The 21,790-nt window shown below is 39.2% G+C and overlaps 1 protein-coding gene across 3 annotated transcripts in view; it reads left to right on the top strand.

The window, feature by feature from the left end:
* The window catches only part of MORC1 (MORC family CW-type zinc finger 1), a 151,058-nt gene that overhangs the window by 61,578 nt on the left and 67,690 nt on the right, over positions 1-21,790 (top strand). For all 3 annotated transcript variants that reach the window (XM_043892900.1, XM_043892899.1, XM_043892898.1), the window contains exon 14: positions 1,189-1,343. In XM_043892900.1, coding sequence (XP_043748835.1) covers positions 1,189-1,343 — 155 coding nt within the window. The remainder of the gene's footprint in view (positions 1-1,188; positions 1,344-21,790) is intronic.

The following is a 21,790-nucleotide window of genomic DNA, read 5'->3' as shown; positions in this document are numbered from 1 at the left end:
TGTCCTCAGATCTTCTTACTGACGGTCCTAGCATGTCGCTCAGGCATCAGCTCTGAAGTCTGCTCCACAGGAAGGTCTTCTTGGTCTAATTAAAATTAGCCTCTGACATCTCTCCTTCCACCTTATCTCTCTTCACATATTATGGCACCTGCTGTATTTTGCTTACACCGCTTACACCATCTGAAATTATCTTGTCACCCATAATGGCTTTCAGCCTTTGATAGAAGAGAAGCCTCATAAACAGGGACCTTATCTTCTTTATTCGTAATGTATTCCTGGTTTCTGGAATGGGGCCAGGTGCTGAGCATGAATGGATTGATAAATGAACAAACAAATATCTGTTATAGGCAAGGACCAGGTGCAAAAAGAGCCTCTTAGGAGGGGCAGTGAACCAAACCTGGGAAAGTTAAGTTAGGTCTCCTGGAAGAAAGGATGCCCAAATTTAGGCTTCCAGAGTGACTAGTTGAAGGAAGGGCAGAGTGGAAAGGGAAAGTGATGGAAAACATGACGGAAAGCCCCAATTTGGGAAGGCATGGCTTGTAGGCCAGTTGCAGGCAGCAGGCCGTGGGAGCCCCTGAAGAGCCCGATTTCTGGATGCCTTTTCCCCACACAGGTTACAGCACTCAGTAGAAGAGCCCAGCCACATGCATCATAAGCTGCTGAAATGTGAAAAATAAATCGAGTTTATCCATCAGGCTATTCCTTTCTCAGATAGTACAGCTTATACATCCCCTTAATAGATTTCACTGAGCACCCATGGACCTCTGCAATGATGAGGAGAAATCCAACCTGACGGGTGAAACAAGGATGGAAAAAAGCGACTGTCTGGCCTGTATTGTTAAGAGGACTGTGTCAGTTTATCTCTGCAAGGGATTGTTAGGGGTGTTTACTGCTTCAAGGCCTCATTTTCCTACTCACCCTGACTTCCCCTGTCAGATTGTAGGTTTAGAAAAGGAGTCATATTAATTCAGTAATGACATATTAAGAGATTTTGTATTATGGGACCAAACGAAACTGGAATGACCATACACTTACATTAAAAAGTACGGTTATAACTTGTTAACTTTGACATGCTTTGGACCGAATGACTGAGTTTATTTTTTTAATTGATTTTGAAAGATGAATACTAGCCTTTTCTGTTTTCTTAGCTCAATTTCACATAATTTATATATGTATTTATTCTTCCAGACTTGGTGCAGGTGTGGTTGGAATTGTTAATATACCCTTGGAGATCATGGAACCATCCCATAATAAGCAGGAATTTCTCAATGTCCATGAGTATAATCATCTTCTAAAAGTTATGGGACAATACTTGGTCCAGTACTGTAAGGACACCGGGATCAGTGAGTATTCAGTAGCCATGATAAGAGATGCTTAATGGGGGTTAAATTGATGATGTCTGTAAGCTGGAATGATTGTACTGATTCAGATAAACAGTAACCCAAAAGCCTGAAAGAGAGCACCTGAATTAATAAAACAAAGGGGAAATAGGAAAGAAGTTAGTCTCAGAATCTTCTCTAGAATGTTAGGTGAAAAATAAAGCAGCAGATTACAAATTACAAGAGGAGGGCGATCAGAGAGCAGTATGCAGTGGCAGCTGATCATGTAGGAAGGGGGCAGAAGTTTGCTGGAAATAAGCTGAGAACCACCCAAAGGACACTCTAGGACTCTACTGTACAGGCGTGCAGAGTCCCACACAGACCTAAGCAGCTCCTGTTGTTATTCAGTAGCTGGGTTGTGGCCAACTCTTTGCATCTCCATGAACTACAAGGCTTCCCTGTCCTTCACTGTCTCCTGGAGTTTGCTCAAACTCATATCCATTGAGTCGGTAATGCCATCCAACCATCTCATCCCACTTCTCCTCTTGCCCTCAGCCTTTCTGTAGAGTAATCATTGTTGACCCTGAATAATTGCAGATATGTTAAGCCTTGTTTTGTATATCTGACAAGTCTTGAATATGTTAATTATAGAAAGATTTAGAAGAAAAATCACTACATACACTTGGAAATGTAAAAAGATAAACTGAACTTATCTAGAAAATCTGATTTATTCAGATAACCTCACTATCCAGAGACGCCTGATAATGAAGTGGTATGATGATGATGAGTGATTTAGTCGCTAAGTCGTGTCTGACTCTTGCAAGTCCATGGACTGTAGCTTGCCGGGCTCCTCTGTCCCTCGAATTCTCCAGGCAAGAATTCTGGAGTGGGTTGCCATTTCCTTCTCCAGAGAATCTTCCCAACTCAGGAATCAAACCCAGGTCTCCTGCATTGCAGGCAGATTCTTTACCGGCTGAGCTATGAGGGAAGCCACATGAAGTGGTGTGCTGTGCGTTAATCAAGCTCCCTTTAAATTTTGCAGACATACTGATTCATTTATGGAGAGACATAGGCTACTGTGTATTTGTTCAGTGAATTGCACGAAGTATGTATAATTCATGCATATCAAAAATTATGTTCTACCTTTGAGACAACTTAAAATCTTATTATTGTTTCACTTGAAGTTGTAATTTTAGAATATTTTTTCTCTTTTGTGCACTCTGCTCGGTCCTGAAATTGTCTTATACCGGTCAAACAGGAAAGAGTGAAAGAACTCAGGGGAAAAAATATGAAGGTGGGAATGACATTGAGGGTGTTAATTTCCTGCCAGGGCTGGATTTTCCTGTCATAGTCTAAAGCCTCAGAGTATGGTCTGTGGACTAGCAGCATCGGCATCACCTGAGAGCTTGGTGTCCATGCAGAATCTAAGGCCCCACCCAACACTACTGGATTAAAATCTGCATGTTAGCAAAGTCTTCCGGGGATGTGAACACACAATAAAGTTTGAGAAACACTTCTCTGAAGAGTACGTGCATGTTACTTAGGCTTAGCAAAGGCATACTTTTTTACATGTATTCTTTTTTCTCAGAGACACGTTTGAAGTTATACTGAACGTAGGAAAAACTACGTTATTTGGCAGGGTGTGCTTGAAGCTGTATAAAAGATTGGAAGATATGGAGTGAGGTTGTATAAATCAGTGATCTACTCACTGGTCTTTAAATGCTAGCGTAACATGGTCCAAAAAGAAAACGTTAAGTGTTTCAAAATTATGTAACTTCCTCCATCCTCATATTTTCTCTATAATCCCTTCTTTGTCTTGCTTATCCTTATCTTTGTTCCGTCGCTAAGTTGTGTCTGACTCTACGGCCCTGTGAACTGCAGCACACCAGAGTTCCCTGTTCTTCACTAACTTCCAGGGTTACTCATACTCATGTCCATTGAGTCGGTGATGCCATCCAGCCATCTCATCCTCTGTCGCCCGCTTCTCCTCCTGCCCTCAATCTTTCCCATCATCAGGGTCTTTTCCAGTGAGTCGGCTCTTTGCATCAGGTGGCCAAAGTATTTAAGCTTCAGCTTATCCTTAGAATAAAGAATTAAGTCCTCAGAAGGAATTAGGCATTCAGTTTAAAGATTATAGGAATGATTTCAGTCCAGCCCAGATTTGCTCACGACAGTCACACGCAGCCCTGATTGTGGGGGCCCTCTCTGGAAGTTCATTTGTCTGGAGTGTGGGTGCCCTCCCAACATGGTATCATCAACCCCACAGAGTGTGACTGGCCAGGTTTCTCCCCTCTCTGTAACTTCCTATCCCTGCTTTATCTACCTAACCTTTTCAAAGTCTTCTCAACAGAAGATGTAGTATGATTCAAAATAAGTAAGTTATATTTGTATGTTAAGCACTAATGGTTAAAAACATATTGATGTCCTACTTCCATAATTGTCCATGAATGGAGTTAGGGCTAGAGGTTGCTCTCACAAAAGATGTTCCTCTGGAAAGAAAGCAGAGAGTGGAAAAAGAAGAGTGAGCACGTGTATTTCCTCATATATCTCACAACTTCATCCCCAGACTTCAGTATCAAACTGAATCAAATAATCAAGGTCAGAATTGGTAGTCTCAGGAACTGTGTTGAGGAGATTGACCTTCAAGGTCTCTGCTTATTAATTCCCACAGGAAGAAGCAAAGTTATGTAATGCTTGACTAATCCTCTGAAAGTCAATATTACAGACACACGATTTTAATGAAAAGTATTTGGGTATATTTTTTACCTTATAAATAAAAGATGCAATTTTTGTATTTGCTGTAAATCTGATCTGTTTCTATGGAAAATTGGGCCCTTGTATTTAAAAATCCAATCAGCATAAAAGGAAATGGCGAGGTAATGATTTTGTGTCATTAGTCAGATCTGCATTTACTTTTGGCACAGCTGATGCTAAGAATCTCAGAAGTCTTTTTCTTATTTCTGTGTCTGTCCTGACATCACTGTCTGCTATTGTGTTTTCTGAAACTTTAGGCATCCTTACAGTAAAATGGAAATATTAATCATCAGCTTTTTGGAATGGAGAGAGAAGGAGAAGGAAAAGATAGGGAGAAATAGCAAATGAAATTTGAATTTGAACAGAAGTAATTACATAGAAATGTATCACTAAAATTTTTCAAAACAGATCAGAATGTAGTTGATCAGCTAAAATGAAATTTATGGTGTAGTAAACACAACCTTTACCAGCAGAGCTCAAATCACAGGGCCCAGGCTGGCAGTAAGGTTAAACGTTGTTTAATCCAGTCTCCCAGCCCCGTGAATCCCCTTCACCTCACCCACCCCTGCCCCAGGCTCCGTGTGTGTGTGTGCTGGGTCATGTCAGTCACGTCCGCCTCTCTGCAGCGCCCGAACTGTCTATCACCCGCCAGGCCCCTCTGTCCGTGGGATTTCCCAGGCAAGAATGCTGAAGTGGGTTGCCATCTCCTCCTGCACGGGCTCTTCCTGACCAGGGATCGGACGCACATCTCCTGCGTTGGCAGATAGGTTCGTTACCACTGAGCCACTTGGGAAGTCCCAGACAAGTGGAAGCCGTTTTATGCCTAAACAGGGTAAAATTTTTCTCATGAAAGAAAAATTGCTACTTCTTGAGGCAGCCATGAATCTTTGCAGAACTGTATTAGAGAATACATTTTTATATTAATGTCAAACCTATTTCTCACGTGTTCTTTTATTCATTCACTGGTGCCAGGCGCAGAATGTTACAGGACCGATAAATCAGACGTGGTCCACCCTCTCTGGGAATTTACAGTTTAGTAGGGCTAACACAGTGTGACAGTTAGAAGTGGGATTGGTGCTCAGGAGAGAAGAATGAGTGTGTAGGAGCCCGCAATCAGGAGCTCGCAGTGTAGAAGCGAGGGAAGGCCTCCCTGAGGAAGAGATACTTCCTGAAGGGTGGGAAGGAGTTTGCAAGGCTAATGTCCTTCTTCCCCCTTGGGGCAGGAAAGATAGGCCTACAGCCTTTTCAGATGGCAGCCCTTCAGGTGTTTGAAGTCCTTTGTCTGTCTTTTCAGTCTTGTTTTACCCCAATACTTCCAAGTTCTGTGGTTACTCTTTCTTTGACAAGGCATTAAATATATTCACCATTTTTTTTATATTCACCATTTTAACATTATCCTTTATAAAGTGTATCACCTAGAAACAGAAATTTCAGGTGAAATCTTGTGTAAAATGGATAATCATTTCTTTAAGTTGTAATTCTGTTGCTGTTGCCTAACCTATTCATTTCAGTAAGCACATTATTGACCCTCAGTGTCTTTACTAGCAATTAAAATCCTTCATAAAATGTTTAACATGTGTGAAGTCATATCTCTTTTATGTTTTTCCAATAAGTGTTTTTGGGTACTAGAGTAGAATCTTACATTTATTCCTATTAAATGTTATCACTTTATTAGGCCTCAGTTTTTCATATGAAAAAAGTGGGAGCTTTTTTGGAATCTGATACTGACTTTTACTCTAATGTGCTGGTTTTCCTGGTATGTTAGGTTTGGCCAGTATTTTCTGTATGAATTTAATTTAAATCCTGTTGCACAGGATACAGAAAGCAAGTACTTGGCCTTCTACTGATGACCTCCTGTGAGGTAGAAATGGGCCACTGGGTGAGGGAGGACAGGTAGCCACATTCTCAATTTCTCAGTCTTTGTAATTTTGAAAGTAAGGGATGATATTTGTTAAATGAATAATCCTTTTAAAAACAGATAATTCTTTATGCCTTAGCTTGGGCTGCTATAGCTAGATACCATAAACTGACCAGTTTATGAACACCATAAATTTATTTTTCATAGATTTGGAGCTTGGAAGTCCAAGATCAGGGTACTGGCATGGTTGGGTTCTGGTGAGAGCCCTTCTTCTGGTTTGCAAACTGCTGTTACCGTGTTGTACCCTCCTATAGTGGAAACAGTGTGAGTAAGCCCTCTGGCCTCTTCTTATAAGGGCCCTGATGCAATTCACACTGGGTTTCCCTCATGATCTCATTGCCTCCCAAAGGCCCTACCTCTGAATACCATCACGTTAGAAATCAGGTGTCAAATAGAAATTTAGGAGGTGCACAGACATTCAACCCGTAACTGTCCAGTAGCTCGATAGAGTGAGCTACCTACAGCAAAATGTTGTTTCTCTTACGATATATTTAAGTCTCTGAGATCACAGGAAGGTACTTTAAGAAGAGTGAAACGCAGCATTCTGCTAGGAACCCACACTGGGTGAGGAGGCCGAGTACTAAAAGGTGAGACTGGGAGACAAGTTTATTTAAAGATGTCGGCCGAGAAGCAAGTCACATATATATATATATTTAGATTTATTTACTTACGGCTATTCCGGGTCTTCACTCCTGTGCAGACTTCTCTCTAGTTGCGGAGAGCAGGCCCCCTCTCTGGTTGCAGCATGCAGGCTCTCATTGCGATGGCTTCTCCTGTTGCAGAGCTGGGGCTCGCGGGCTCGCTGGTTTTGGCCCCCGGGCTCTCCAGCACAGGCTCAGTGGTTGGGGGGTATGGGCCTAGTTGCTCCGTGGCATATGAGATCTTCCCAGACCAGGGATCCAACCTGTGTCTCTTGCCTCGGCAGGCCGATTCTTTACCACTGCACCACCAGGGAAGCCCCAGCAAGTCATATTTTTTTAAAATTCAGTTTTTGAAGTTATGAATTTTGTGTATTGTATTTTAAGAATATTTTATCTTTTATTTAAAAACATTTTCATTCTGGTCTTAGGGGCTGAACTGTGTCTCCTCTGAATTCATATGTTTTAGTCTTAATTCCCAGATTCCCCAGAATGTGATTATGTTTGGAGACAGGATCTTTAAAGAGGTGATTATGTTTAAATGAGGCCATTACGGTGAGCCCGAATCTAATGTGACTGGTGTCCTTATAAGACGAGGAAATGTGGACTCACAAAGATACACCAGGGATGGGTGTGCCCAGAGAACAGACCGCGGAGGACACAGGGAGAAGGTGGCCGTGTGCAAGCCAGGTAGAGAGGCCCCAGGAGAAATCAAACCTGCCGACACCTTGATCTTGGACTTCCAGGCTCCAGAGCTGCGAGGAGATAAATTTGTGTTGTTTAAGCCACCCAGTATGCGGGGTTTTGTTATAACAGCCCTAGTAAACTAATATATATGGTAAATTGCAAAATTAGACAGATTTAGAGACAATATTGTGAAATCATAAACCCATCATCCAACCCTAACAATTATCAACTCCTAAACAAACTGGTTTTTATCCATACTCCCACCTACGCCCCCACAATTGGAATGTGAAGGAAATTCCAGACACTTTATATCTGTATATATTTTAGCATATATTCTTAAAGAAAGAACTCTGTTTAAAAACATGACCGCAATACAAATATCACATCTAAAAATTATCAATACTTTCTTAATATCATAAAAGTATCCTATCTCTTGTTTACATTTTGAATTTTCTGTTATATTTCATAGCCCCTCTACCCTATCCTCATATTTCTCTTTATTGCTCCCTCTTGCGCTCTCTTTTTTTTTTTGGGCAATTTATTTGTAGGAAGAATTGGTTGTCTTACAGTTTTCACAGTTTAAAGTTTTCTGGCTGCATTACTGGGTGTAGTTTAACAGATTTCTTCCATTCTGTTTATTTTATTTCTCTGTAGATTGGTAGAATCTAGCAGCTTGACCAAATTCAGGTGTGTTCTTTTGTTGCTGTTTTATCAAGATGCTTCATAGGTTGTAGAGTGTTCTATCAGGAGCCATAAATTGTTCGATTGTCTCTCTTTTAATAATATTAACAATTAGTGATCAAAACTCCTATCCCTTAAGAGTCCCAAAATCTTGCATTCTAATTCAATCATATTTTCATTGCTTATTAACTAATTCTTCTATAAAGAAGAACTTCTTTTATCAACCGTTCGATTACCCATGTTTGTTGGGACCTTACTATTGACAGCAGCAACAACAGAACTCTATGCCACTAAAAGAATTGCACTGGCTAAACGCTTTCTGTGAGAGGAATTGGAGATACAATATCAAAAAATATTATAGACATTTTTGCTTGATTTTTATTGCATAAATATATATTCTCTTTAAAATTGTTACTTTGTGCCAGTTCCCAGAAAATAGCAGGATGGTTCAGGAGTTCAATAGATTGACTTCTGTTTTTTAAAATATATCACATTCTTAGATCTTACCCATTTACACTGCTTTCACCTGATAATTGAAATTATCACCATTGATAGCACTTAACGCTTCCTTTTCTTTCTGACTGCACTTCTGTTATTATCATGATAATGATATTTTTAACATCTACAAGGAAATTTCTTGCTAAAATATCTCAGAAGATCTCACCTGTATTGCAAATAAAATATGAAAAAGCCAGCCCTTCTTTTGTCTAGAATTAAATACACTTTGAGTCTTACAGTTCGATTTTTCCCTGCCATACAAGAAGCAAGGCCTTAACACTCTTCATTAGTCTCTATGTGTGCACTTTAGAAAACAGAATAAGTTGTATCTAATGACTGAATTTAGGACAGTGAAATCAGAATTAAACAATTAAACATAAGTTGTGTTAACAACAACAACAAAGAATCTTTAGACTTTTGAGACCATTAAGTCACGGTGCTTTGTGTATGTCTAAGAAAACTAAGATCATGGCATCTGGTCCCATCACTTCATGGCAAATAGATGGGGAAACAGTGGGTGACTTTATTTTGGGGGGCTCTAAAATCACTGCAGATGGTAATTACAGCCATGAAATTAAAAGACGCTTATGCCTTGGAAGGAAAGTTATGACCAACCTAAACAGCTTATTAAAAAGCACAGACATTACTTTGTCAACAAAGGTCCATCTGGTCAAGGCTATGATTTTTCCAGTGGTCATGTATGGATGTGAGAGTTGGACTATAAAGAAAGCTGAGCACTAAAGAATTGATGCTTTTGAACTGTGGTGTTGGAGAAGACTCTTGGGAGTCCCTTGGACCGCAAGGAGATCCAACCAGTCCGTCTTAAAGGAGATCAGTCCTGGGTGTTCATTGGAAGGACTGATGCTGAAGCTGAAACTCCAATACTTTGGCCACCTCATGCGAAGAGCTGACTCATTGGAAAAGACCCTGATGCTGGGAGGGATTGAAGGCAGGAGGAGAAGGGGACGACAGAGGATGAGATGGCTGGATGGCATCACCGACTCAATGGACATGAGTTTGAATAAACTCCGGGAGTTGGTGATGGACAGGGAGGCCTGGCGTGCTGCGATTCATGGGGTCACAAGGAGTCAGACACGACTGAGCGACTGAACTGAACTGAAGGTAAAGAGAATCCTGGTAGAAAGAAAAATTATGCTAACCTAGGTGTTGGGGAGACTTAGGTAGCTGACTAGGCTATTGCCTGTGGTAACACAGAATGTTTTATGAATATATTTATATTATTATGTCTAATTTTTATTTCCATTCTTTAGAAAAAATAGGAAAAAATTGGTGCATATATAGAAAAGCCATGTACAGGACTAAATATAACCAAAAAAGGGAAAGTGAAATTGTTTCTTTGTAAGGAAGAACTCAGTAGAAACCTAACTTTCCTTCAGTTTGTTTTTGAAAATGTCATCATAGGCTTCCCTCCATCTTCCTGCACAGATGGTGTGGTTCTGAACTGGGAGGAGTCACGAAGCCTAGGGGACCTTAGAGTGTGGCTTGGACTCCTTGAATCCCTGGCTACTGATGATTGTCTAAGACGGCATTATGTCTTATACATATATGTGCTACATTTTTTTCAAATATAGAGATATAGTTGTAAGTAGTAAGACATAAAATCACATGAAAGTATGATTGAATTCATGCTTTATTTATTTATTTTGTCATCGTGTATTTTCTCAAGTCGGGATGGTGGTGGTTTTAAAATCATTTTTTTTCAGCTTAAGGAGATCCTCGTGGGAAGCAGCTGATATGGAATGAAAGAAAGTGATGCTTCATTGTCAGGGGAACTCATGATGTTACTGCAGAGCTGGACCAACTCTGCAGATTCCTGGAGTTTTGCTGTGGAGCAGCTGCCACCTACTCATACCATTGACTGTACTCTACTGGGCGATGGACCCAGCCACCTCAGCCACATCCAGGAGCCAAGGGAAAGAAGGGCGCTGCAAACACCTCCACCGCTGCTGAAGACATCTCGCCTTGTTATCCTTCAGTTCAAATCTAGTCCTTTGGGAAGTTATCCTAAAGGGCCTCGTTCATCTCACATGCACGCGCACTCTCTAAGCCATCATGGCAGTTCTTCCTGATAAGTGGTAGTTGGCGTCGAGAGTGGATAGGCATCACTACCAGCTGATCAGAGTTGGCATGTCGCTTGAAACCAGTTTCCTATCCCTAACCCAGAGATGCTATCGAGACCATAAATGATACATGATCACACAAGGGATCAGCTTAGCAGGGTCTCATATCTGGCTTGGCTAAGAATTGCAAAGATAAGGACAAACAGGACAATATCACCAGAGGAGAAAGTGTGATCTACAGTCCTCCAAGAATGGATGTGCAATTTCTATTTGAGATCTTTAAAGTTCAGTTCAGTTCAGTCACTCAGTCGTGTCTGGCTCTTGCGACCCAGTGAACTGCAGTATCCCAGGCTTCCCTGTCCATCACGGACTCCCAGAGCTTACCCAAACTCACATCCCTTGAGTTGGTGATGCCATCCAACCATCTCATCCTCTGTCATCCCCTTCTCCTCCCACCTTCAATCAGCAGCACGATCTTTTCCAGTGACTCAGTTCTTTGCATCAGGTGGCCAAAGTATTGGAGTTTCAGCTTCAGCGTCAGTCCCCAGGTCAGTAGGTGCCCAATATGCTACTGGAGAAGAGTGGAGAAGTAACTCCAGAAAGAATGAAGAGATGTAGCCAAAGCAAAAACAATACCCAGTTGTGGATGTAACTGGTTTTGCAAGTAAAGTCAATATTGCATAGAAATCTGGATTGTTAGGTCCATGAATCAAAGCAAATTGGAAGTGGTCAAACAGGAGATGGCAAGAGTGAACATTGACATTTTAGGAGTCAGTGAACTAAAATGGACTGGAATGGGTGAATTTAACTCACATGACTGTTGTATCTACTACTGTGGGCAAGAATCCATTAGAAGAAATGGAATAGCCATCATAGTCAACAGAGGAGTCCAAAATGCAGTACTTGGATGCAATCAATAAAATGACAGAATGATCTCTGTTGGTTTCCAAGGCAAACCATTCAGTATCACAGTAATCCAAGTCTATGCCCTGACCAGTAATGCTAAAGAAGCTGAACGGTTCTGTTAAGACCTACAAGACATTCTAGAACTAACACCCAAAAAAGATGTCGTTTTCATTATAGGGGACTGGAATGCAAAAGTAGGAGTCAAGAGATACCTGGAGTAACAGGCGAATTGGGCCTTGGAGTACAGAATGAAGCAGGGCAAAAGCTAATAGAGTTTTGCCAAGAGAATGCACTGGTCACAGAAAATGCCCTCTTCCAACAACACAAGAGATGACTCCACACATGGACATCACCAGATGGCCAACACTGAAATCACATTGATTATATTCTTTGCAGCCAAAGATGGAGAAGCTCTATACAGACAGCAAAAAGAAGACCGGGACCTGTTCAGTTCAGTTGCTCAGTCGTGTCCAACTCTTTGCAACCCCATGAACCACAGCACACCAGGCCTCCCTGTCCATCACCAACTCCCGGAGTCCACCCAAGCTCATGTCCATTGAGTCGGTGGTGCCATCCAACCATTTCATCCTCTGTTGTCCCCTTCTCCTTCTGCCTTCAATCTTTCCCAGCATCAGGGTCTTTTCTAATGAGTCAGTTCTTCGCATCAGGTGGCCAAAGTAATGGAGTTTCAGCTTCAGCATCAGCCCTTCCAATGGACACCCAGGACTGATTCCCTTTAGGATTGACTGGTTGGATCTCCCTGTGGTCCAAGGGACTCTCAAGAGTCTTCTCCAACACCACAGTTCAAAAGCATCAATTCTTCGGTGTTCAGCTTTCTTTAGAGTCCAGCTCTCACATCCATACATGACCACTGGAAAAACCATAGCCTTGACTAGACCAGGACCTGACTGTGGCTCAGATCATGAGATCTTTAAAAGTAGAACATAAATATCTATTTAGATGCAGAACTACCTGAAGGCAAGGACCTTGTTTAAATACCATTGCCATCTTCAAATTTTCTTGGTGCTTTGTTTTCATAAACTGTTTTAGGTTTTATTATTTGATTGGAAATATCAAACTTTGCTTTGGTAGTTTATTACTGAACTTTATTACTTTTACACTTGGTCAGTTGATTCCTTGAATGTCATTGTACATTTTTATAATACATATGAAATGGACCTCTAAGAGGCTGTTAGATTTCTTCTCCTTTGAAGAGTCAAAATCTATGTGAACTGCTCTTTTAGTTACTGGGTTTTGACAATTTTTTAGTAAGTTATTGCAGTAGTTCCATTATTTTTTCAAAAAAATTAATCAGATTAATTTAAACTTCAGGAATCTTCTGAATACAGTACTCCATATCTAGCTAGCAGTAAATTAGATTTTCACAGCTTGTCTCAGATACTTATTCTAGAAATTAGCACTTTAATTCTCTATGTGCATTAAACCCTGATTATTCCATTAGTTTAACAAGCTTGTTGATTATTCAAACAAAAGTCTCAAAATATGTACTCCTCTATTTCCTGTTCACAAAAGTAAAATGGATTTTAAAGTCAGAATACCTTGAGGATGTTAATATAATTATGAAATTAATAGTTTTGGGTTATCTACATAGCATTCTCCATGAGTGTTAGTCACTCAGTCCTATCTGACTCTTTGTGACCCCATGGACTGAACCTCGGCAGGTTCCTCTGTCCATGGGATTCTCCAGGCATAAATACTGGAGTGGGTTGCCATTCTCTTCTCCAGGGGATCTTCCTGACCCAGGGATCAACTTAGGTCTCTTACATTGCAGGCAGATTCTTTACCACCTGAACCACAAGGGAAATAGCATTCTCCATAGGTGGGGGGAAATATTTGAGACACAATTTTTCATTCTTAATTGACTTCTGGATCAAAGAGAAATTTTAAAACCTTCTTTAATACACATTAACAAAATATGGCTTATTAAAATCTTTTGAGCTTCCCTGGTGGCTCAGATGGTAAAGAATCTGCCTGCAATGCAGGAGACCCAGCTTCAATCCCTGGCTTGGAAGACCCCATGGAGAAGGGAATGGCAACCCGTTCCAGTATTCTTCCCTGGAGAATCCCATGGACAGAGGAGTCTGGTGGGCTACAGGCTACAGGTCACAAAGAGTTGGACGTGACCTAACAGCTAATACTTTTTCACGTGTTAAGGCCTACCTAATTTAATGAATTTTATTAATCATTTTACTCTTTCTTGCCAGGCTAGGATAGACAATAATTTTTTTCCAGGTTTCTTGGGGTATAATTGACAAGAAGTTATATATGCTTAAAGTGAACAACACGATGATTCACTATACATATACATTATGAAATATTTACCACCGTCAAGTTAATTAAAACATCTTATCACCTGACCCAGTTACCATGTTGCTTATGTAGGTGTGAGAATGCTTCAGATTTCTTAGCACATTCAAGTATACAGTACAGTATTATTTACTATAGTCAGCATGCTGTGCATTAGATCCTCAGCACTTATTGAGCTTATAACTGAAGCTTGCACCCTTTGACATCTTCCCATTATCTCTGGCCCACAGTTGCCAGCAGCCATGATTCTACTTTCTGTTTTTATGAATTCAACTTTGTTATTAGTATTATTGGATTCCACCTGTAAATCATATTATATGTTTCTCTGTCTGGCTTATTTCACTTAGTATAATGCCCTACAGTTTCATTCTTATAACAAATGGAGAATCCTCAACTCTTTCATGGCTAAATAGTATTTTACTCTGTCCCCGCCCTCTCTCATACACACACATACACACATACTTTCTTCAACCTTTCATCCATGGTTGGACACTTAGATTGCTTCCATATTTCCATGTCTTGCCTATACTGACTGATGTTGCAGTTAAGATGGGAGTGCAGATAGCTCTTCAACATTACTGATTTCATTTTCTTCAGACATACCCAGAAGTGGGTTTCTGGATCACGTAATAGCTACATTTTTAATTTTTGAGGAAACGCCACACTGTTTTCCATAATGGTTGTACCAGTTTACATTCCCACCAGCCCGTGTACAAGGATTCCTTTTCCTCCACATCCTCAACAACACTATCACTTCTCTTCCTGACAATAGCCATCCAGATAGGTGTGAAGTCTTAAGTTACTGTGATTTCGATTTGCTTTCCCTGATTGTTAGTGATGTTGAGCACCTTTTCATGTACCTGTTGGCCGTTTGTGTGTCTTTTTTGGAAAATTGTCTGTTCAGGTCTTCAGACCATTTTTCAATAAGAGGGTTTTTTTTTTTGGTATTCAATTTTTTGTTATTTATCTATTTTAGACATTAATACCTTATCATATAAATTATTTGCAGATATTTTCTCCCTTTCTGTATGTTGCTTTTTCATTTTTTTTTTTTTGGAGTGTTTCCTTTGCTATACAAAGGCTTTGTAGTTTGATATACTCCCACTTTTTTTTGTTGTTGTTGTTGTTCCGCTATGCTTTTAGTGTTATATCAGAAACAATGACAACAAAATTCATTGCCCAGACCAATGTTAAGGAGCTTTTTGTATATTTTCTTCTAGGAATTTTATGGTTTCAGATCTTACCTTTAAATCATTAATTCATTTTGGGTTAATGTTTATGAGTGGTGTGAAGTAGGGTCCGGCTTCATTCTTTTGTCTGTACATCCAGTTTTCCCACCATTTATTAAAAAGACTATATGTGTATGTGTTTGTCACTCAGCTGTGTCCAACTCTTTGTGACCACATGGACTGTAGCCCGCCAGGCTCCTTTGTCCATGAGATTCTCCAGGCAGGAATAATGGAGTGGGTTGCCATTCCCTTCTCTATTTATTGAGGATTTTAGTATCTATGTTCACTGGTGATTCTAGCCTGTATTTTTCTTTCCTTATCTGGTTTTGGAATCAAAGCAGACATCATAAAAAGATTTTGGAAATTTTCTTTCTTTAGAGAAGAAAAATTCTTTTGGAATAGTTTTTTGGAAGAGATTGATAGGCATTATTATTTTTATTATTATTATTATGTTTGGTAAAACTCACCACTGATGCCATCTCATCCTGGGTTTTTCTTTGTTGGGAGATTTTTAATGACTGATTCAATATCTTTACTCACTCTTGGTCTGTTCATATTTTCTGTTTCGTCATGATTCAGTCTTGGTAGGTTGTATGTTCCTAGGAATTTACCCATTTCTTCTATGTTATATAATTTGTTGGAATATAATTTTTCATTGTAGTGTCCTAAGATCCTTTGTATTTCTCTGGTATCCACAGTAATGTCTTGTTTTTCATTTCTGATCTTATTTATTTGAGTCTTCACTGTTATTCTTATCTAGTCTAAGTAAGTGCTAATCTCTCAGTCATGTCGAATTCTTTGTGACCCCATGGGTTGTAGCCTGCCAGGCTCCTCTGTACATGGGATTGTCTAGGCAAGAATACTGGAGTGGGTTGCCATTTCCTTCTCCAGGGGCTCTTCCTGACCCAGGGATCAAACCCAGGTCTCCTGCATTGCAGGCAGATTCTTTACCAGCTGAGCCACCAGGGAAACCAGGTCTTATTAAGGGTTTTACAATTTTGTTTATCTTTTCTAAAAAGAGGCTCTTAGTTTGATTAATCTTTTCTATTGTTTTTTGTGTTCTCTATTTCATTTATTTCTTCTCTGGTCTTTGCGATTTCTTTCCTTCTGCTAACTTGGGACTTAGTTCTTTTTCTAGTTCATTGAGGTGTTTAATTTAATGTTATTTGTTATATCATTCTTGTTTATTTCTTAGTGCAAGTGTTTATCACTATGCGTGGATTTATTCCTGGGCTTTCTGTCCTGTTCCATTGATCTGTATTTCTATTTGGGGGCCAATACCATACTGTTTTGATGACTGTAGCTTTGCAGTATAGTCTGAAGTCAAGGAGTCTTATTCCTCCAGCTCTGTTCCTTCTTTTTCTCAAGATTCTTTTGGATATCCAGCCTCTTTTGTATTTCCATAAATATTTTAAAATTACTTGTTCTAGTCCCGTGAAAAATACCATTGGTAGTTTGATAGGGATTGCATTGAATCTACAGATCACCTTGGGTAGTATGGTTATTTTAACAATGTTCATTCTTCCAGTCCAAGAACACAGGATATCTTTCCATTTGTTTGTGTTGTCTTTGGTTTCTTTCATCACTGTCTTATAGTTTTCAGGGTATAGGTCTTTTGCCTCTTTGGTAGATTTATTCCTATGCATTTCATTCTTTTTAATGCAGTAGTAAATGGGATTGTTTCCTTAATTTTACCTCAATATATTTAAAATTGCCCTTTTGATTTCCTCTTTGAGTAATTGGTTTTTCAGTAGGCTGATGTTTAATTTCCACATATTTGTGAATTTTCCAGCTTTCTTCATGTTGTTGATTTTAGTTTTATACCATTATGGTCAGAAAAGATACTTGATACAATTCACTCCTTGTAAATTTGTTAAGACTTGTTTTGTGACCTAATATATGTTCTGTCCTGGAAAATATTCCATGTGCATTTAAGAAGAATGTGAATTTTATTGCTTTTGAATGAAATTGTATTTTCTAATGTTGGGTCCATTTTTTATTTAATGTATTTAATGTCCATTTTTCCTTACAGTTTTCTCTCTGGATGGTCTATCCATTGTTAAAAGAAGGGTATTGCAGTCCCCTACTATTATTGCATTGCTCTCTATTTCTACCTTTAGGTCTGTTAATATTCGCTTAGTATATTTAGGTGCTCTGATGTTGAGTGTATGTGTTTACATGATGTTAATAGCCTCTTGGTGAATCAGCTTCTTTATCATTAAATAATAATCTTTTCTCCTCCAACTTACTTAAAGTATGTTTTGGATATAGCTACCCACTCTGTTGATTTTCATTTGCATGGTATGTTTTTTCCCATCCTTTCACTTTGATCCTATGTATATCCTTAAAACTGATGTGACTCTTTTATAGACAGCGTATGCTTGGGTCTTGGTTTTTATCTGTTCAGTCACTTTACGTCTCTTGATTAGAGAATGTAATCCATTTATATTTAAAATAATTATTGATAGATAAGGACTTACTATTGCCATCTGATCAGTTGTTTTCTGGCTTTTTTGTAGCTTGTTTCTTTCTTTCTCTCTTGGTCTCTTCCTTTGTTATATGATCATTTCCTGTAGTACTATGCTTTGACTCCTTTCTCTTTCTCTTTTGTACATCTGCTATAGATTCCTGCTCTGTGGTTATGAAACTATAAGTATAAAGCGTGTTATCGTTATAACAGTCTATTTTAAGTTTACAACTACTTAACTTCAGTCACATAGAAAAACTTTCTTACTCCCTCCCCCTACAGACATTTTATGTTTTTACTTTGCCAACAAAGGTCCATCTAGTCAAAGCTGTGGTTTTTCCAGTAGTCATGTATGGATGTGAGAGTTGGACTATAAAGAAAGCTAAGCACCGAAGAATTGATGCTTTCGAACTGTGGTGAAAAGAGAAGACTCTTGAGAGTCCCTTGGACTGTGAGGAGTTCCAACCAGTCCATCCTAAAGGAAATCAGTCCTGAATATTCATTGGCAGAACTGACACTGAAGCTGAAACTCCAATACTTTGCCCACCTGATGCGAAGAACTGACTCCTTGGAAAAGACCCTGATCCTGGGAAATATTGAAGGCAGTAGGAGAAGGGGACGACAGAGGATGAGATGGTTGGATGGCATCACTGACTCAACAGACATGAGTTGGAGTAAGCTCCAGGAGTTGGTGATGGACAGGGAAGCCTGGCGTGCTGCAGTCCATGGTGTTGCAAAGAGTTGGACACAACTGAGTGACTGAATAACTGACTGATTTCACAACTTACATATTTTAATAGTGTGTTCATTAAGAAATTATTGTAGCTATGGTTGTTTTTTAAACCTTGTCTTTTAACCTTCATGTTAATACTAGAGTTAAGTGACTTACATACCGTCATTACAGAATTAGAATATTGTGAATTTGACTGTATACTTACCCTTACCAGTGAGTTTTGTATTTTCACATTTTTAAGTTACTAGTTTCCTTTCTTTTCAGCTTGAAGAATTTCTTATAGCATTTCTTGTAAGGCAGAACTAGTAGTGAATTCCCTCAATTTTGTTTGTTTTGGAAATTCTTTATCTCTACCTCATTTCTGAAGGACAGCTTCAGTATTGGTAATGTATCCTTGGTTGGCAGGTTTTTATTTCTCCTTCTGGCGCTTTGATTGTATCATACCACTCTCTCCTCATCTATAAGGTTTCTGCTGAAAATCCACTGATAGCCTTTTGGGGTTATTTTTTTGTATGGGAGAAATTTTTTTTTCCCCCTCAGGACAGTTGTATAAATCTCTGTAGACTGAGTAACATGTGAAAAACATTTTGTGGTATGTTTCCTCCCATGGCCATTTCTTTAGCCAACTTACCCACTTGCTGAAGCCTCTACATAGTCTTCAGGGTTCATTCAATGGAAATTTGTTTTATTAACACATTAGAAACTGTGCATATTGGCATAGCTCCTGTCTGATGGGAAAAAAAGTCAAGATTGCCTTGGCAATTAGGGAAAACCATTTCTGATTCCCAGATTGAATATAGCTGGTTGTTTCTTTTGTCCTAATACTGACTTCAAATGGCGAATCCTCTGTCAGTCCTGGTCATTAGATGTTGGGCTACTGAGTGTTCTCATGCCATTGACAGCCAGTAATTCTTGAGAATTATTCAGTTTTATAAGTAAACGTTAAGCTCTGAGTGTCAGCTAGTGAAAACGAGATCCTAGACACAGCCATTATCTTTAAGAATTTCACTTTTTAGAGAGAAAATAGGCATGAAGTGAACTGAAATATAATGTGTGAGCATTGTAAGAGTGATATGATCACAGAGCAGGTGTCACCCATCCTTGAGAGGCATGTGCTTGCATTTCTAACATCCTAGTAGTTTTCCTGCTCTTAAGATGTTTATATCGGGCTTCACAGTTGACACTTGTTTTATACGTTTTCTGGGTTGTGTTAGCTGTGATGAGTTGGTATTTTCAGGGAGAGACATTATTTCACTTTGATTTTATCCCAAAGAACACATTAAGGAGCTATTTTGCTAAGAATGGCAGCAAAACTTTTTGCAGATTTCTTAGGTCCAGGGTACAGTACCTAATAAACACAGTCCCTTTTTTGAGAAGGTGAGGCGTTCTTGGGGAAGTAACATTTAAAGAGAACAAATACGATACAGCAGCAGCTTAAGTTTCTGCACAGCACTATAGTTTCTAATGCACCTTCATATTTATTCTTAGTGATAGCCATGTAAGGCATGTTAAAGTGGACACTCATTTTATGGGTAAGAAACTTTGCTGGCTTCCCACAGTTACACAATAGTGTGTGGTAGAGACAGCACGCAAAGTCACCAGACTTTAATCTCCAGCTCCTGCTGCCTTCACAGAGCAAGAGTTGAGTAGTTCTTGTGGAAGTCAGAGGACAGGGTCTCAGGAGCCCTTTCCAGACACCAGAGAGTGTGTCCGGCTCTGGTGTGCATGAGAGAGTGAAGTCTGGGCTGGCCCAAAACCACGTACTGAGCAACAAGCAGAAAACTGAAAGTCCGAGTTGAGAAAAGCCAAGGGAGCAGAATTCAAAGGGAAATTTAAGCAAGAACTAGTAGAGATTTTGTGAAGAGGCAAGGTAGGAGACCAGGGAATTTGTGGGGCAGTTGTCCACCCATCCAACTGCAAAGCACCTTTTCAAGACTGAGTCCCTTCCCTGCTGGTCTTAAAGGCATATGACATTCTGAACCTAAATCTTAACAGGTATAGGAAAGTGTAGAGGTGTTTATTGGTGTTTTGCTTGGATTACTTGGTCATATATTAAGGTGGATATAAAGCTGGCCCTATTTTATATATTTTATTTCCAAGGTATATATTTTAGAACCTACTTTTTTAACCTTATACTTTGATGAAATGTTCTGTGTCTTCCTCGTTTCAAGCACTCAGTAGCTACATGTGGCCAGTTGATTACCATATTGGACAGAATGTTAAATATGTATTCTTTTTCAAAAAAGTATTTTTTTTTGTAAAGTAATTAGCCTCCAACTAATAAAAATAAATGGAAAAAATAAATAAATTTTAAAAAGTCAAAAAAGTATTTTTAAAGTAATAAATACACATGCAAAAATACTCAAGTGTTCAGAAAGTAAAAAATGAAAATTAAAAGTACCTTTCCCTGCCTTCCTCTCTCTATCCTTTTTCCAGAAGTATCCACCGTTAAAACTTTCTTTTGTATCCTTTTAGGAAAAGAAAAGCATGGCTATCAAAATTTATATGTATACTCTTTTTTTACATTACAAAAGTTGATTATACTAGATTTTCTGTTTTACATCTTTTAAAAAAATTTTATTAAAACTCTGTCTTGGAGGTCTTGACACAATAGTATATTTAGCTCTGACTTTCTATTTTAAAGGTTGCCTAGTGTCCCCTTGTTTGAAAATGGGATTTATCAGTTCCCTAAGAATCCACCTGCCTGCCAATGCAGGAGCCATGAGTTTGATCCCTGCTCAGAAAGATCCCCCGGAGAAGGAAATGGCAACCACTCCAGTATTCTTGCCTGGGAAATCCCATGGACAGAGGGGCCTGGCGGGCTGCATAAGAGAGTCGGGCACAACTTAGTGGCCAAACAACAATTCCAGGCGTTCACTTTGTCTCCGGGGCTTTTTGTTTTGTTTCTGTTCATACAGCGCTCTCATATATGTGGCCATTGCGCTGTATGTTTTGTAGGGAAGATTCCTAACAGTTCTGTTGCTGGATCCGTGGATAAGAACACAGCCTCTTAGGGAGGATGCCTGAGAGATCTCCGTGACAAGTGCTGTTTCTAAACAAGGAAGCAGTTTAGAATCTGGGGCACGGGTGGGGCATAAACAGCAGAGCCTGAGAGAAAAGGGAGCCAGAGATAAAACAGAAACTGGCTGTGAAGCAAGATGATAAACATTTGTACCATTAGTCTTAAGGGTGGCTTTGTAATCAGTCCAATCCCTCCTAGGAGTATTTAAGAAAGAAATGTTAAATGTCAGTGTATTTTATTATAACAATAAAAGTACAGACATATTTTATAACTATAATTGTGGTTAGTTTTATTATAAATATAATGCATATCTACTGTATATAGTTTGGAAAAATGCAAGAAAGTGTAAAGTGGAAAACCAATTTCATCCATACTCAAAGAAAACCAATGTTAAACATCTTAATCACTTGTTTCTATATGTTGTTAGTTTTTACATATTTGAAATCATATTATATGTACATGTGTTTATATCTAAATTTCCCTTTACTTATCATCTTGATCTTATTGGTTTTATTTTCTTTCATTATTT

This window comes from Cervus elaphus, chromosome 31 (assembly GCF_910594005.1).
Source record: "Cervus elaphus chromosome 31, mCerEla1.1, whole genome shotgun sequence".
Classification (NCBI taxonomy): domain Eukaryota; kingdom Metazoa; phylum Chordata; class Mammalia; order Artiodactyla; family Cervidae; genus Cervus; species Cervus elaphus.
The sequence above is the reverse complement of the archived record's forward strand: the minus strand, read 5'-3'. Positions and strand labels throughout refer to the sequence as shown.